The 19,029-nt window shown below is 37.6% G+C and overlaps 1 protein-coding gene across 1 annotated transcript in view; it reads right to left on the bottom strand.

Annotated features, from left to right (window-relative positions):
* Positions 1-19,029, bottom strand: part of SYN2 (synapsin II) — a 203,858-nt gene that overhangs the window by 46,982 nt on the left and 137,847 nt on the right. The window contains exon 6 of the mRNA XM_075096744.1: positions 2,048-2,110. Within this exon, the coding sequence (XP_074952845.1) occupies positions 2,048-2,110 (63 nt within the window). The remainder of the gene's footprint in view (positions 1-2,047; positions 2,111-19,029) is intronic.

Genomic DNA, 19,029 nt, shown 5'->3' on the forward strand with positions numbered 1-19,029 from the left:
TTTAAATCTGCGGGCTTTAGAGTTTTTCAAGGTGTGATAATATGCAACACTAATTTGTATAGAATTCTTGTCGATTCTGTAAATTGCTCATGTAACTGAATGTGTATGGAGCCCACACATAGAGCACAGAGGGTTAGCTCAAGACAGCAGAATCACTTTTTCTAATATTTCTCACTTCTCCGCAAGGAGTCAGGCTTTCTAGGAGTAGGATTTCCTCATTTTGGAACACTGTGCAAAGATGGTAAATGGTACGACACCCATCAACTTTAACATCTTGAAATAAGGGAGGTGGAAAAGTGGGGAATATTGATTTGGGGGAGAGGGAGAAGGAGACCTTAGAGGACAGATGGAGGACAGAAACATTGCTTTTGGAGAGGGAGGTCACACCTCTACAGTGGATTTAAAGGAAGCTGCCTGAAGTGGGGAGAAAAAGTGACTCAGAAGAGAAGTCTTAGGGCTAGTAGAAAATGGGAGAGGGAAACTGGAACTCCAACATACTGACACAAAGTACATTTCAGAATGGTGAGGAAAGGAGGCAGGGATTAGTATTTCTCATGTTATCTAATATTAGGAGAGTTTGCAACTCTTTGCAAGCCCAGTGTCTTGTTCCCTTCCACTGTCACCCGGTACTTAAAAGGGAACCTGTGGGCCAGAGTGGCACAGCTGTGAGATGGGAATTGCATACAGGGTCTGGTGAAGCTAAAAGAAGTTATAAGGCTTTTGTATTTGCTCTCAGCTCTCAGATGGAGAACAATACAGAGTAATTTACTGTTTGAGAGCCACAAAACCAGACACAATGCCTGGTTTTAACTTAGTTTCTGAAAATTTAATAGCATATGCAAGTCTAATTACCACCAATGGAAACACTAGTCCTAGCAATGCCTTTAGGGAGGACTGGGGTACAAGAAGAATCTATATTTGGACTCTGACAGTAAGCACTTCACTACAAAAGGCTGGCATTTAATCTTTAAGGATTCACAATATTTTGTAGCTAAAAAAATCTAGATATATTTCTAGGCATTTGATATGCTGAACATTTCTGTGCATTGTTTCCCTTTTCTATAAATGAGAGGTGAATATTGAAAGTACAGTATAAACATTCTAATACTTCACATATGCAATCCACAGAAACTGCACTTTAAGTAATTAGTGGTTAATTCTGCTCTCAATTACATAGGCTGCCAGATTTCCACTAACTTACGAAGTATGAAATACAGTCATAGGCAAAAGAACATAACATACAGTACAACTTGCATAATTACCGAATAAAATGCAATTTAATCAATTTCCTCTTTGTATTGCTAGTGGCAAATACTATATTCATGGAGCTTTTGGAGGTTCAAGATGATAAATGTTACTATTCTCTGATGATTTGTTTTAAAACCTAAAGCACTTAAAGCACTGAGTGTTTTCAATGAGAGAAAGTGGTTAATCTGTAATGACTAGAAATTTCCACTAATATCAATGAAAGTGGGATTTAAATCATATCCCATTGAACCATCATTGTGAGATAAGTGATATCAAAACAACTGTACTCACCACTGAAATGCAATTACTTTGGAGAAAGAAAGCAGCAGTTATATAGTGGTATGAAACAATTACAGAGAATACATTAAGACAGGAAGTGAAGAAAAGTTCAGTATCAAGCTGAAACTAATAAAGCACCAAGGCAAAACCTTCCTATATTCCCAGGGCCAAAAACTTGGATTGTGCAAACAGACCGTGACTCTTAAATACTTTCACTGCAGTCAATTAAATTAATAAATACAGTTCTGCTTCAAGAAAGCACCTCAGCACATTTCAATGAACGTCTTATATAGAACAACACATAAATTGAAAAGGCATCAGTGTGGAAATATATTATTTGTTTTAATATTTTCCTAAAGAGAGGCACTTTCTTGAATAATATACAAGCAAAGATTTGCAAGGGTAGGAATCTGAGACAGAATTTAGACAGTGAAAAGTTGAAATACCCAGGAAATGAAAGAACATGCATATTATTTTAGAAAACACCCAGCCTCCTAGCATGCAATAATAGCATCTGCACCTTTCCCATGCCTGAATGAGCATGTCCAATCTTCACAACAACAGGAAATGTTGGCATTGTTAGCTAAGGTGGGAAACAAAAAAGACATATTAGAGAGTGCAACCATGAGTTAAATGATTAAGCTACATAATTTACAAAAATTATTTAAACATGATCATAATGCAGCCAAAACTGTTCTTGCCATGTGGTTATTCAAACATGTTATTCATCTGTGTAAGACTATGTGTTCTGATGAATTGCTGTGTATGTTTTCTGAGTGTTATGTTATTCCCAATGCATACAACTGGTGTACTTCTATCAACTTTTTTGTATGTTTTTCTTTTTACTTCACTTTTTAAACTGAATTTCTGCTATTTCCTATTCTATGTTTTGCTACTGTGTTTTCTGACCCATAAATTCATGCTTTCCAAGGTTATAATAATTAATGATGACAAATTAATAACCTTTTTCCTTTCCCCCTTGATTTCCATTATTTAGCAAAGCTGTAATTACATTTTGTGACCACTTATGAAAGCAATGAAGTCTAATTCACAAAAAAACCCTTTATTTGAAGGCAGATCCTAGCTTCTGTTACAGAATATCCAAGTTCTCTAGGGAAGGCTCCAGCTTCTGCATAGAATGCAAGTAATAATTCAGCCATTGACTAGGAAATCAAATATGCAAAGGCATATTAATATGCTTTATTCAATCAAATAATAATGGTCTGTCTCTCAGAAAGGTCTGCAAATAACCAGCTTTTCTCCCATCATTCATTTGAAGAAGTTTTAGATCTCCCAGTCATGGGTACAGCTGTCACTTCTTTCTCTTTTTCTTCCACCTAAAATATACCTATACTGAACCTCTATCAACCAAGCATGAATACAAATACTTAGTAGAATGGATTATAACAAGAAATAAAAAACTGAGCACCCTCAACATGTGACTACAGTGGGCAGCAGCAGTACAGTAAGTGTTACAGGGTCTGAAACCTTCATTTGCTACCAAATTTAACAGAGTAAATGCAAAGGCAAAGCTGATGCTTAGAGATTTTATGATAATTTTTTTTTCCCAATTCTTACAAAGGATTGTCAAGAGGCTAAATGGAGTTTCACACTTTCACTGTGCTTTGCACAACATAGCACAGAAATGCACAAACAGATATTTACACAGAAAATATGGGACTGTAAATATTGAAATTAAAATCAAGAGATAAAGAATAGGAAGGTCACTTGGCTTTTGGTAACATCAAACCTATTTGTAGGGTTATAGAGCTAATTAAAATTCACACACACTTTTCTAATATTTTAACATTTATTTTCAATATGCTTTTAAGGATGCCTGCTTTAAAAATACTTTAACTGAAAGCCAAATCTGCACAAGAAGAAGTGGGCATTCACTGCAAGATACATATTCTATACTAATTACTGTCAGATTCCCAGTACAATACATGAATCTCTTTTTTTTTTTTTTAATGAACTTTCCTATAATGCTTAATGGTGTAATATTTTTTTGTTCTGATTTAATTTTTAAAACATATAAAGGACATCTAAGCAAACAAACCCAACTTACTTGTTTTTTTGACAGAATCTCAGTTTCTGCTCTGCCTGATCAGAAGAAAAAGGAGGAATCTCCGGATCTACTCCTTCAACATATCAGAGTTTTCAAAGCCTGATGAAACTACAGGGTCTTATGATTGCCATCTACACAACATAGGCCGTAGAAGTTTTCCTTTGATTTCTGCATCAAACCCAAAAGTCATGTCTTTTCAGGAGAAAACCAGATTTGATTTAAAGACTTGCAGTTATGAAAAATTTACTGCAATCTTAGTTAAATTATTCCATTAGTTAAGTAAAGATGTCATATGCATATCTTCTGCCAGTGCATCCTCAAGATTTGAACTCAAGGGTTTCTGCCACAGGCAAGCAGACCATTCTGAAACCCATCTCTTAGTGCTTTATATTACATGCCACATTTCAGTGCCAGTGTAAAGGCAACTTGTATTTTTTGCAGAACTTCTGGTTACTTAGACTAACACCGCAGGAATTGATAACTATGAATACTTTGAAAGTCTTCACAGAATCACAGAATAGTAGGGGTTGGAAGGGACCTCTGGAGATCATGTTGTCCAACCTCCCTGCTTGAGCAGGGACACAGGAACGTATCCAGGTGGGCTTTGAATGTCTCCAGGGAAGGAGACTCCACAACCTCCCTGAGCAGCCTGTTCCACTGCTCTGTCACCCTCACAGTAAAGAAGATTTTTCTCATGTTTAGGTGGAACTTCCTGTGTTCCAACTTGTGCCCATTGCCCCTTGGCCTGTCATTGGGCACTATTGAAAAGAGCCTAGTCCCATCGTCCTGACACCCACCCTTTAGATATTTATAGGTATTGATGAAATCCCCCCTCAGTCTTCTCTTCTCCAGGCTGAACAAGCCCAAGTCTCTCAGCCTTTACTCATAAGTGAGATGCTTCAGTCCCCGATCATCTTGGTAGCTCTCCGCTGGACTTGCTCAAGCAGTTCCATGTCCCTTTTAAACTGGGGGGCCTGAAACTGGACACAGTACTCCAAATGTGGTCTCACTAAGGCAGAGTAGAGGGGGAGGATAACCTCTCTCGATCTGCTGGCCACACTCCTTTTAATGCACCCCAGGATACCACAAGGGCACAAGGGCACATTGCTGGCTCATGGTCAACTTGCTGTCCACCAGCACTCCCAGGTCCTCAACAGAGCTGCTTTCCAGTAGGTCAGCCCCCAACATATACTGGTGCATGGGGTCGTTCCTCCCCTGGTGCAGGACCTTGCACTTGCTCTTGTTGAATTTCATCAGGTTCCCCTCAGCCCAGCTCTCCAGCCTGTCCAGGTATTGTTGGATGGCAGCACAGCCTTCTGGCGTATCAGCCACTCCTCCCAGCTTGGTATCATCCGCAAACTTGCTGAGGTTACACTTTATCCCATCATCCAGGTCATTGATGAATATGTTGAACAGGACTGGATCCAGCACAGACCCCTGGGGAACACCACTAGTGACAGACCTCCATCCAGACTCTGCTCTGTTGATCACGACCCTGAGTTCTGTTGTTGAGTCAGTTCTCTGTCCACCTCACTGCCCACTCATCCAACTCACACTTCCTCAGCTTGCCTATGAGGATACTATGGGAGACAGTGTTGAATGCCTTACTGAAGTCAAGATAGACAACATCCACTGCTTTCCCTTTGTTGACCCAGCCAGTCACACCATCATAGAAGGCTATCAGGTTGGTCAAGCATCATCTTCCCTTGGTGAATCCATGTTGAGTGTTTCTGATGACCTTCTTGTCCTCTACCTGCCTGGAGATGACCTCCAGGATGAACTGCTCCATCACCTTTCCAGGGATGGAGGTGAGGCTGACTGGCCTATAGTTCCCCAGGTCCTTCTTGCCCTTTTTGAAGATTGGAGTGACATTTGCTTTCCTCCAGTCCTCGGGCACCTCTCCTGTCCTTCACCACCTTTCAAAGACGATGGAGAGTGGCTTGGCAAGAACATCTGCCAGCTCCCTCAACACTCACAGCTGCATCCCATCAGGACCCATGGATTTGTGAGGATCCATTTTGCATAGGTGATCTCTGACCCAGTCCTTCTTGACCAATGGTAAGTCTTCCTTTCTCCAGATTTGTCCTCTCTCCTCTGGGGGCTGAGATGCCTGAGGGCCAGCCTTAGCAGTAAAGACCGAGGCAAAGAAGGCATTCAGTAACTCTGCCTTCTCAAATTCTGCATCACCAGTGCCCCTTTCTTGTTCAGCAGTGGGCCCACTGTATCCCTAGTTTTCCTTTTACTGCTGATATTTAAAGAAGCCCTTCTTGTTATCGTTGACATGCATTGCCAGATTTCATTCCAAGTGGGCCTTGGCCTTCCTTGTCGCATCTCTGCACACCGTGACAACATTCTTACATTCCTCCCATGTGGCCAGTCACTTCTTCCACATACTGTGAACCTCCCTCTTCCATTTGAGTTTCTCTAGAAGCTCTTTGCTCATCCATGCGGGTCTCCTGGCTCCTCTGCCTGACTTCTTCCTATTGGGGATGCACTGATCTTGAGCTTGGAGGAAGTGGTCCTCTTGGTTACTGTCCAGCTCTCTTGGACCCCCGTCTTCCAGAGCCCGAGCCCATGGGATTCCTCCTATCAGGTCTTTGAAGAGGTCAAAGTTGGCCCTCTTGAAGTCCAAGGTTGTAACCCAACTCATAGCCCTGCTTCTACCTCGTAGTATCCTAAACTCGGCCATCTCATGGTCACTGCAGCCAAGGCTATCCCCAGGTCTCACATCCTCAACCAGCCCTTCCTTGTTTGTTAGGATAAGGTCGAGCAGCACATCTTGCCTCATTGGCTCCTCCACCACTTGCATCAAAAAGTTGTCCTTGATGCTCTGCAGGAACCTTCTGGATCGTGCATGGCTTGCCATGTTGCTTTTCCAGCAAATATCAGGGTGGTTGAAGTCCCCCATGAGAACCAGGGCCTGTAATTGCAAGTCTATACCCAGCTGTCTGTAGAAGTCTTCATCAGCTTCCTCTTCTTGATCAGGTGGCCTGTAGCAAACGCCCAGAACAGTGTCAGCCATATTTGGCTGTCCCTTTTATTTAACTCTTGGTTAGGAACCATTTCAAGAGTTGGTCTTTAAATCCAAAATACATTGAATTGCTTTGTATAAATCTGTTTCAATCTAACCAATTTAAATTAGGGCATGTAAGCACGAAAAAACTGATTAGTTTCAAAATAGCCAAAAGCACTTGCAAAAGCATTATACAGTAAAGGTCACCTATACTGCAATTTAAATATAAATTTCTTATTAAACTGTAAGAATGCAAAGTCCTGTATAGTCAACATCTAGTCACTTACTTATTGCTTTCATATTTTAAAACCAGGCAATTTTTTTTCCAATTTTTTTTCTGAGGAGGAGGGGAAATAGATCATTGCCTGCCTCAAAATTCGTATGGGCAGCACCACGTTTTAATGATTGAACTATAAACCACTGAACCGGGGGTTTGTAATGGAAATGCTGGCAGACCTCTATAGTAGTACAAATGGCATGACTGTAATTAAGAGGATCACGTATCTTCCCATGATTCCAAAGCTGTGGAATCGTCTGTGGGCCACAGGAACAAACACCAACTAAAAAAAAAAACCAAACCAAAAAAAAAACACAAAAAAAGGCAACTCAAACACTCAGAAAAAATGCACAAACATCATTTAAGGCAATAAGAGTTCATTTTGCTCTGATATCAAGATTTCATGTGGTATACTGCATCTCAGCACAGAAGAGGGGGTTGCAGGGGAAGAAGGCACTGAATACTGCATTTCAAACATCAGACAGTAAAAAAAACAGGTAGCACAGAAGGTAGACAAACATAACGTTATCCCAGCGCTTCTCTAGTTTGTATCTATCACTGTGACAGGCCCATGAATCCAGGGCTAATGAAGTGGTAGTTATTTTGGTTTTTGAACAACATGTCCTTTATTCCTGCTCTTCCTTTAATTCCCACAGTCTTCCCTTTCTACATGAGGACTAGACATATGCCATCATGCAGTCACTTCCCTACCATTAACTGGCTTTCAGTTGTGCATGCTATTGTTCTGTCAAGCTATAACAAAACCTGATATTTCTTATTGAAATTATAGAAAACTTTATTTGAGTGTGTGTCATCCCCCCCCCTTTCCAGTCTGCTCATTTACATTAATTTCCGTCTTAACAGAACAGGCAGTCTAAAGACTTTTCATACGTTTGGGTAAATATTAGGTATGATACAACTGTGATAGTAACACCAAAAACTTACCTGCTCCATGGGTTCGTTTTTAATTAACGTTATAGTTACTCAGAAGAGAGATACCTTGAAATAAGATCTAGCATGTATCAATGGATCCTCTTTAAATAGAGCTGATACTCATAGGAGTCATTGCATGTTTTCTTAGAAATGTAGGGGGGGGCATGTCACAAAAATATTGTTTATTTTTCAAATTAAATTCAGAAAAGTATAAATTCTACTGTGAGAATTAGAAGATGAGGGGAAAAAATCAGAAAAGACCAACAATAGAAATTACATTAAGAAATCTGGCAGGTTCACACATATGAGAGATGGAAATGGACCTCACAGCATGAACCCTTGCACATATATATAGCATACATGAAATACATCTGAATATTTTAAATTAGGATAAACAGGGCTTCTATTATAACTTAAATAACAATGCAATAATAAAATGTAATTACTAATTAGAGAGAAAAGAGAATACATGTCAAGCATGCAATACAATTTTCCATAGTTATGTATGAATATGATTGGATCGGTAACAGATATCAGCAGCAACTGGAAAAACTGTCATGGTTTTTACAGAAATCCATATACAAACCAGCTGAGATACATTACTGGTATTTGCTAATATGATATCATTGATCAAAATAACGTCACAGAGAATTACAATTTTTTATCAGCTTTTAAATAAAACTACAAAGACGGATTCAGTCTATACACTTCCATTTCTGTGGTTTTAACTTCTTACATTGTTATTTTAAATAAAGGTGAAGTCTCAGTTCTACAGAACCTTAACTTAGAATAAGTTACACGGCTCACTTCCATGACTAGGAGTAGGTACTACTAGTAGTAGGTACTACTTTGATCCATGAACTTGAAGAAATGTTCCCTAGAAGACCAGAAGGTAGATTATGCTTTGCAGAGAAAAGGCAGTAGTAAAATCTTTTGAAAAAGAATCCTTTTAAAATCTCGGTAACAGAAGCCTAGATTCCTAAATTTCAAACTGAGAAATATTTAGCATGGAAGCTGCTTTATTGAAATGACATGTTTTAATGGTTTCCGTCAGATATTAACAACATGAATTAAACTTATATACTTAATGACTGGACAAATCTAATGGTTGTTACCACAGGGCACCTTCAAACTGGGAGCTCATTCACGTTTGACATGAGTCTTAATGAGTATAGCAGTAATACTTTAAAACCTCTTGGCAGACTGGGTGCTTGTCTAAGTGTTAGAAGTCTAACCCTGTCTTGGTTAGCTGCACTGCAGAAGGGTTCAAGGTCAGAGGAGAGTGAGGGATTAAATATTAGAAGTGATTATATCTGTAATGGAAACACAACAGTATATATGGGTTTAAAAAGTGACTGTAATATCCTGTCTGGAAAATCTTAATGTTTTTAATAAAAAGTCTATCTTTTCCCTACCCAAATAACTATATATTAGTATTTTTCATTCAAGAGCTGATTTGCATGCCACTTAACTCTGTACTATAACTTTTTTGTACATAACAACCATTTATTTTATTCTTTTCAAGGCAGACCAGTTGAAAATAATTCTTTCAATGGTGTTGTATGAGTGTCACTAAAATTGATTCTGCAACAGGCCTAACATGGGTCTTTAGATAAAGACATTTGAAGTTAATTGGTCTACTCCTCACAGGAGTGATTGTGATTTGATTTTTCAGCCATATACTTGCAATGGGAATATAGCAGCTGACAAAATGGCTCAAACTTGAGCTATGCTGGCAGGCCTTCTAAATGCTGTGAGATCTGGACTCAGCAATCTCCACAGCTAAACTGGAGGCCAAATACAAGACTTATACTTTCAAACCACTTGCAGCAACTGTAATATCCTTTAATTCTCTTAAATTACTGATAATAATACAGGCAGCAACCCCTCAACATCTTTCACAGTTGTGGATTCGCCATTCATTTTTCATGGCATCTATATATGTTAGTTCGATAAAAGCAAAGACAGGACAGTAGGAACTCATGACACACAATAGTTCTCCAGTTTTCAATTTGTTCTTTTTGTTTTCTATACTACTGACAACTAGCAAAGTAATTGTTGCAATGAAACTATTTATATTTACAAATAGTCAAGTAATTTCTCAAACCGGAGATGTACTGATGGAATTACTAAATCCAATGAGAAATTTGACCCAATATTTGGAAGTCGCTGAACAAACACTAAGGCAAGCATGCATTCATAGCAAATAATTTTGAAATATATTACAGAAGCATGTTTCTCATGTCATCAAGTCTCTCAGAATCAAGTCATGACACCTATTAGGATAGGTAGGTTGAGACCACAAAGCTTTTTGAAGCAGCTGGTGTGGGGACCAGTAAGTTATCAAATCATCCTCATTAAGGCTTGAAATGCTTTGGATTTTTGCTCTTCTGTTGCTGTATCTTATTACATCAAACATTCTTTTTCCATGTTGCTAGGATGGTTTGCAAATTGGATTCAAATACAACTTGGGTTCAAAGATTCATTAGTTACTGGTCAGAACCTATTTTAAATGCCTGAAATCTGCAAAATAATACGGCACTGCTCTTCTGAAATGTCAAGGTGTTTTCAATACGTTGCATATGTTGTTTTCAGAGAAGAGTTAGGGCTGGCCTAACTTCTGTTCTGATCCTACATATTAATAATTACACTGAATGGAGAGACAAGTGTGGTAAATTCAATCAAAAGCACTGAAACACTGCAAGTACTGATCTTTGCTTTTGCTAGAAGGTAAGAAAAAAATTGCCAAATTAAAACAGTTAAAAAAGACACTGATCAAATTATATAGGTGCTCAAAAAGAGCAAGCAAGTACTTTGAGAATTATTCTTGACACATCAGATAACCCTTAAAAACATGGGTTCCAGAAGACTTCATGAAACGCAGAACAGTTTGAAAGCTCCTGACAGCTGATCTGGGGATGCACAGTAGTAAACAGCTAAACTGTCTGCGTTTGAAACATATTTCAGTTTCAAAACTAAGCATGCCCTGCCAGCCAAAAATTATGAAAAAACAGTTAAAGATAAGACATACAGTTTTCCCCTTCCTCTTCTCTTGAAAATTGGTAGAGGATGTTTTTCTTGTTGAGAAAAGGGAGGAATCCACATTCTTCTGGAAGACTTCATTTGTTATCCAAACGTAGTGTTTGTAACAGTATTCATGTGCATCATTCAAAACACCCAGGTATATCCATTGGTCTGCAATATGTGGCAGGCCAACTGTTACCAAGCCTAGGATGCTTTTTTTATTGAAATCACCATTTTGGAAATGCCATGTAGTATGTGCAGAAGAACTAAGAAGATACAGTTGGGCATGAAATTAAAAAAAAAAAACAAACAAAAAACCAACAAACCACCCAAACCAATGAACAATACAAAAACTTCCCTGTGGAAAGGAAGGTACTGAAAGAGATGAAAGAGATGCTACAACTCTGACCTCTGAGCAGGTAATTAACAGAATTATAAAGCTTGTCAACACTTACCTGCTAATGTTGTGCTCATGAAGAACGATACTATTTTTACACTATACTGCTACCTGTATTTTCAATGCACATTAATGAAAAATAAAAGGTAGAATCAGTATTCTGTCTTACTATTTCTTACTAAGAAGTACTTAATTTTTTTCTCCTTTCTGAATTCTTCGCTACAATTTCCTTTACACTAAAATATCTGTACTGTGCATGCAGTTCCAGTGTAGCAGCAGCAGGAGGGAAAAAAAATCCTGTTACTTGAAAATATCAACAACAGCCATGTCCTTCCAATGAACCTGACAAAATAAACTTAACTTGTGATTCACAAAGAAACAAAACACACATTGTAACTAGGGGCAGCTGGCAGCACCATTAGTTTGGTGAATGTAGGTTCACTCTTTAGGATTTGTGTAGCTATCAGAGATTTGATATCCCCTTCTTACAAACATATTTCTGCCCTGTCAGTTTATTCTTTTCTAAACTTGAGCCAAACCTAAGGCTGTTAATCAGAAATCCTATTTAATTGTTGTTTTTTTTTTTCCCCTGAATGGAGTCTAAGTTAGTTGCAGAATGTGACATGGTTTTACCACAATAATTGTTGAAGGAATTGTCTGATTAAACATCAACTTTGAAATCACAGAATGGTATACATCTAGTCCTGTTAGCTCCAGTGACTAAAATGCCATCCCTGTTTATATATGCCTAAGAAACCTGTCGGTTATTGGCACTGCGGGACATTTTTATGGATGGTGATGCTACCCAGACAACTCTATATAAAAACACCATGACGTCACTAAAAATACTTCCATTTTTTTAATTTATCTAGCTATGAACCCCATATACCCTTAACTAGGTTCAAGTTTGAAAATGAAATGACATTTGCTAAATTCTGACGATTATAGATATTTCAGTTAATTTATGATGAGCATACACTAGAGACTATAATTATATATTTTATATATATATATAATTTCATACATGCAAGTTATCTGATAACAATAAAGTTGACTTACAATTAGAAACACTTCTAATTAGATAAGCATGAAAATCTAAACAGCCAGTTACTTTGATGATTCTCTTACTGACATCACAATAGAGAGGGTAACTGTTACAATTGCTTGTAAACATTCCACCTACGTCAATGTTTTAAAATTGAAGATTCTTTGTACTATGAGCTTACAACTATTCCTGTATTAATCTTTAATATCTGGCCACCTAAAGATTTAATAAATCTACTTATCATGCTTTTTACTGTAGAAAGAGCTATTCTAGTTTGATATACTTACACAATACCTACAGGCATCATTATGATCATCTATAAATCCTTAAAATTAAGCTTCATATCCTAAAGGTTTTAAGTTCTTCTGCAATTTAAGTATTTTTGAATAATGCTTAAGAGTTACATAATATAAGCTATTTTACTTCCAAGAGACAGAATTTGAATTCTTGTAAATTTACTTTGAATTCTTCTAAGATATAATATATATATAAAATGTATATAAAAATAAAATTAGGCAAAGATCGTCTGCTAAAAAAAAAAAGAAAAAGCCCTCTGCTGGCAACAGTACAGAAAACAGTGTTTTGAAGGTGGTATTCACCCTGGCTTTAGCGTCCTCATGGTTGAGTTGACTAGAAAAGCCACAATAGGAAAAAAAAAAAGAGGGGGGGGGGATGGGGAAAGTAGCCACAGAAAAACCCCAGTTGTTGCATAAACATGACTTACCTCAAGCTCAATGTTTAAATATTTATCTTTCCAATAATCCCCAAGCAAAGTTCATTTAACCACTCTAGTTCCATGTAATTTATTTGTGGAATATGCATCAGACTAAATCTAATTTTGCTCTGCTTACTTTGGAGAAAGGAAATTAAAAGTGAAATAATGAAGGTGGCCTTTTATTCATTTTTTTCTTTCCCAGAAACAGGCAGGAAGAGTCCTAAATCAATAAACAAGCAGAAGATGTACTTTCTCTGGTCTATTTGGTTTTGAGAAAACAGAATCTTAAGATAAAGTCGGGGCTCAGCCATGCAGAAGCTCTCTGCCATCAGCAGGGGGAGCTCAACATATTCCTCTCTTCATTAAGAAAAGGAGAAACATCAAGCTTAAACTGCTCTCTTATTCTCCACAAACACAAAGAGCAATTCGGACAGGTCACAGATTTTCCACTGCCTTGTACCTTGACAGACAAAATTAGGTGTAAAATTCTATCTGTATGGAGTAATGTTTTATATGCCCTTTACACAAGTGGCAAGCCAAAGGAGAATCTGATCCGCTTTGTATTATCTTTTCAGAATTATGGGCATGAAATAAATCTAAAAGCTTAAGTGGATAACGAGAATAGAGCTTTAATTTGATTAGTGTGCCAGGTAACCAACGAGAGGCAAACACACCTTAATTGTGAATTATTTATTGAAAACAGTGGGTTAAAATGGCTTATAAACTAAATAAGTAAGATTATCCACTAAATAAGTGCAATATAGACTGGTCCCAGGGAAATGCTGGACCACCTCAATTCCCACTGAAACTAATGGCAGTTGATGCAAAACAGGGTATTCTGAGCACCCTTTGTACACAGGTCCTTCACTTGCCATTAATACCACCCCATAAGACTGGATCTTAAGAAACCAATTCTCTTGGTACTCACTGAAATCAATACAAGTTTTGACACAATCTTACTGTATAAAGTGACACTATCAAGTAAATCTGAACCAGGAAATAAATCTAAAGACCTTTGTCCCCACAACTGTTTTTCAATTAAAAAAGAATAGTTATCTAATTCAACACAGAAGTGATGTGATGGTAGAAAAATCTTCTATTTTCAATACCCGTACAGCATGAAAACAGAAATTGTCATTACCAAGAAAAACAATAAGTATAATAGCAGTAAATCAAAAAGAGCAGTTCCCACAAATCTCTAGTAGAAATTCCAGAGAAGACAAAATCTTTGCAGAGACAAGTTATATTTTGATTCTGGCATGTCACTGTTTCACTCCATTCCAATCATTCTACCAACTATTTAGCAAACTGCTGCCTCTAAAACCAAGGAACATTTTACCACCTTATAAAAAAATTACTGAAATTGCCATGACTATAGAATTGTAGAATGGTTTATGTTGGAAGCAACATTTACAAGTCACCTAGTCCCACCCCGCTGCAATGAGTAGGGCCATCTTCAACTAAATCAGGTTGCTAGAGCCCTGTCCAACCTGACCGTCAATGTTTCCAGTGAAAGGAAAGGCTGAGAGAGTTGGGGCTGTTCGGCCTGGAGAAGAGAAGGCTCTGGAAGACCTTATTGTGGCCTTTCAATACTTAAAGGGGGCTTATAAGAAAGATGGGGACAGAGTTTTCAGTAGGGCCTGTTTCGATAGGACAAGGGGTAATGGTTTTAGACTAAAAGACAGTAGATTCAGAGTAGATACAAGGAAGATGTTTTTTTATGCTGAGGGTGGTGAAACACTGGAACAGGTTGCAACTGTATGGGGTTCTTTTACAGTAGTATTTAGGAAGTGACATCTATAAATACCCTCCCTTTTGAAGCAGGCTACATATGGAGGCACTGGAACTGAAAATCCATGAAAGCTCACCTATTTTGTGAAATACTAGTCTAATTTTGAATTTTCTACATGACTGTACAGTTTTTGCACAGGATGTGTACTGTGAATACACCAGTTAAACTGAAAGTATTTTTAAGGAAAAATGCAATGCCAGATGAGAAATAGGGAGAAAAGAACTCCAGCAAAGCATCAAGAAGACAACAGATAAAATATTACTGTGGAGAATCCTACTTGCTATCATTCTAAACTAAGATTCATTTGCCACAATGAAGAGACAGTAATATTTATATAGATAAAAAAAATATGCCCTGTAGACTGCGAGAAGCTAATGTACAAAGTAGGCAGTCCAACCAAAAGACACTGTGTAGATTTCAAACTTCTTGACAGCTGGAAGGGACAGCAAGGTGTTCCCATTATAATTAAAGAGCCTTTGAAAAAGCTGTATGGACAATCCCTATGCCACACAGTTCAGCGTTCCTTGATATAACTCAAAAGTATCAAACTCAAGCCTGGCAGAGAAATACTCATGATCGGTACCCAGGAATCTATAAGCTGAATGCAGAGTACTGCCTCTTATGAAAAATGAAATACAGAGGGGAGACAGCAGTGCTAGGAGATAACATACCAGCACAGGTCAGACAAATGTAGCGCTGTTGGTGGGTCATCCCCTGCAGACCTGTGATGCTGCAAAGGGCTGACAGGCAAGAGAGAGCAGATACAGTGAGGAAGGGCGGGAAAGAAGCACGGAACAGTGGTGATCTGGAAGTGCTGCCTCTCCCTGTGTCAGCTCTAAGGCTGATGCACCTCACTCATCACCTTTTACCACCAGCATCTCCCAGGAAAGAGATGAAAATATCATAAAGTTATTGTGAGTTTGCTCTGGAGTTCAGGGGAAGCAGTAATTCACCCCACGGGACGCTGCATGTATGGCATCCAACAGAAGGAGACCTAGTGTTTTTAATATGGGTCTATGGGGGCCCTTAGAAGAGAAAGAAACAATGATGGTAATTAATGACCAGAATGCTGCTGATAGATGCTAACACTTCATAGTAAGAATTAACAAGGATTATGACAACCCACACTACAGAGAGCCCCTCCAGAATTAGAAGTCCTGTGCAAAATTAGAATTCCCATTGAGAAGAGGTGAAGCTGATTATAAATTTGGCTGTAGTCAGGTTTCCTGCCTTGTTTCTATATTGCACGCATCAACAGATACAGTGGATTATCCCCAGTCCTCTTTATTTTATTGCATTTTACTAGAAAACAGAAATAGTTGTTCAACACGAGACTTACTTAGCTAGACAGAAATGAGGAAGTGCCAAGTGTTTTTTCTACTGTCTTAATAAAGAATTGAAGGAATCAGTAACCACATCCCTTGATACAAGAACTTTTCTGTTTCTTATTAGCAAGTGTTAGCTGTATCAGAATATAACCAAAGAGTGGGCACTAGCTTGGCTAGTATTATGACATAATTTGCTATGATATCATGGCTTACTTATCAAACTTAAGGAAAACTGCCATCATAACATACAGTGTAGTGAAAGAAGCCCTGCACTGTTAGTCCATTTATACAAATAGTAAAAAGACCAAGTGTTTCTTTTGCTTCACACTGCTTATATTTATAAAAGGTTGGCTATAATTTCGCTATTATTATTTAAGATGGAATATTATTTTGCTTAAAAGTTAGTCAAGGAATATTTCTATGTCTTTTGGGAATAATCTGTATTTTACAAGGTCAAGATCTAACTGTAACACAGAGTGGATGCTGAGCTTAGGGTTTCTTTTAAACGCTCTAAAAGTAATTTTCCTAATACAATTAAAAATACTAACAATATACAATATAAAAAAGGATGATGCAGCTTCAAGCTAAGACCTAGTGCTTGCTGATACTGTTCAGAGGTAACAGGTACTCATTCACTGTACTGATATCAATAGAAGCTACAGGTAATATTTTTCTCCTCTGACAAATGGACTAAAAATGCATTTCTTGCATCTGCAAGAGTATGGTCCTGAGTATAAGGATTTCCAGACTTATTAAAATGCCTTTCAAATGCTATGTAAATATGTCTTTGTCTAAACTCTGATAGCAATTTGACAAAACATACTGTTTTAGAATGAAGAAAATAGGAGTTCTGCTGAGGTTTCAAAAATCGTTAGCATTTTACATTTTAGTAATAAGATTCTATCAAAGTTGTCATGAAGAAATGAGAGACACACCTACCAAAGAACTGTTCATTAGTTAGACTTGTGTGGGAAGCAGAACAGCCAGTTTCAGGTCTTGGCTTTGAATAAGTCTATGTACCCTAGGACTGACTGGTGGACATACCTGCTTTTCCTGCTGCTGTTGTGACCAGTTGTTTCATGTTAGGGTTGAGAAACCTTCTAGCTACAACTTTCACTAAAATCCACATTAGCACTGAAAGGTCTTGCGCATAGCATGTTCGACGCCTATCCCTTCCAATGCTGACTGGGCTAGAGAGACCTATGGGGAATATATTTCTTGAATAAGAACCTCTCCTACGGCCATTTGCTTTTCTAAGTACTTTAAGTATTCCACCTATGTACAGATGGCTTTGAAAGACTCTCAAAAGTTATTTCAAGGGTAGCTGAGGCAATAGTATGTAAGATTGTAATTAATATGTGTTTTTATGGCATTTGTAAAATTACCATGAGGTTTAGTTTTAGCATGTTTACGCTTCTACACATTTAGTTGAATGTAAGTAATTCTCAACTATGTCTACAATATACTTGTCAATTAATTTTTAACTTTTCACAAAAAATATTAAATTTTGTTATGAGCTAATAATTTTAGTTTGGTTGTACAATTAGTGGGATTGCACTAGATATAAAGGTCTTTAAGACATGCAGAGCATAGTAGTTTGATGTGCTATTCTGGGCAATCTTAGGCAAAATGTGCCTTAGTTAACCATTAAATAGGTAGACCTGCGTGCTTGATGTTAGAGAAAATGGTTTGTCCAGCGTATTTCTTTATTATTTGGAGTTTACTGAAACAGTAATCAAATTGGTCTATTTAGACCAATGGCAGCAGCCATGCAATGTCATCTGGAAACCACTCAATGGCTCTCAATTAATTCCTTCATCACTTTCCAATCCTACTGCCCAAAGTGACACTTGAAAATCAATAGTCCTAGAATTACTGGCCACAGATGCCATTAAAATACCTGCTTGGGTTTTTTGTTGTGGCCTTCCTGTATCTTGAACTTCTGCATGAGGTTTCAGCCTCACATCTTTTATCTTTTCACTTACTTCCTGAAAGGAGTAAGCTTCTTCCAGGTAAGAACCGAGATGGTAACAGGTCTAAATTATTTTCAGGTATTAGTCCTGGACTTGGATCCAACCTTATGATTTGAAGCCAAAACTTCAGACTGAAAAAATAAAAATCAAAGTATGGCTGCTTGAACTAAATCAGGACCTACTGTACAACATTCCTGGCTCAGTTTTGAAGTAGATCTAAAATCTGAAAATGAGACCCAATTCTAATAATTCTGAATATTTGTGTTTGGTGGTTTTTGTGTGTATGGTTTTTTTTTTTAAACAGAGTTTTTTTTGAGCAGGATGGGATAAAAAAAAGAAGAATCAGAGCACTAATAACTGTAAAACTGACCTCTTACAGTTCAAAAATGAAATTAATCTGATGCTGTGAGACACTGTACACCTCTCTATGAAGATAATAAGCTACTTTGCGTACACCTAAACCTCACAAAAATACATTTTCACGAGTCTGGATTGAAATGGTTCAAATTATGTTAATGAATTTTCAATTCCTCAGCTTGATTTATGAAGTGACAAAATATGCAATCCTTTAAGAAGTTCTGTCCTGCATGTCAGCCTATATATGTATTTTATTACTCTCTGATCAAACTTTATGTTGCTCCCTCATGAAACAACTTCTTTATGAAAAAAGGGTGCGTACATGTTACACATACACAGGTTGCTACAGCAACAAAAGACCTGAAGTTGAAAAGGATTTCCAAACTCTGTGTTCCATCTATAACGTGAGCCAGAAAACACAGACACAGATCTGTGTTGATTAGGGCTTACATTAATAAGGAATGCAGAGAAAGAGCCATGCCTCCAACATACATCATTGGTGTATTTTTCCTTGTTATTTTAAATTTAATTTGTGATGAAATAATAAAAAATGCCTTTTACTGCAGCTTTTATTTTTAAT

The sequence above is a fragment of the Phalacrocorax aristotelis genome, chromosome 6 (assembly GCF_949628215.1).
Source record: "Phalacrocorax aristotelis chromosome 6, bGulAri2.1, whole genome shotgun sequence".
NCBI lineage: Eukaryota > Metazoa > Chordata > Aves > Suliformes > Phalacrocoracidae > Phalacrocorax > Phalacrocorax aristotelis.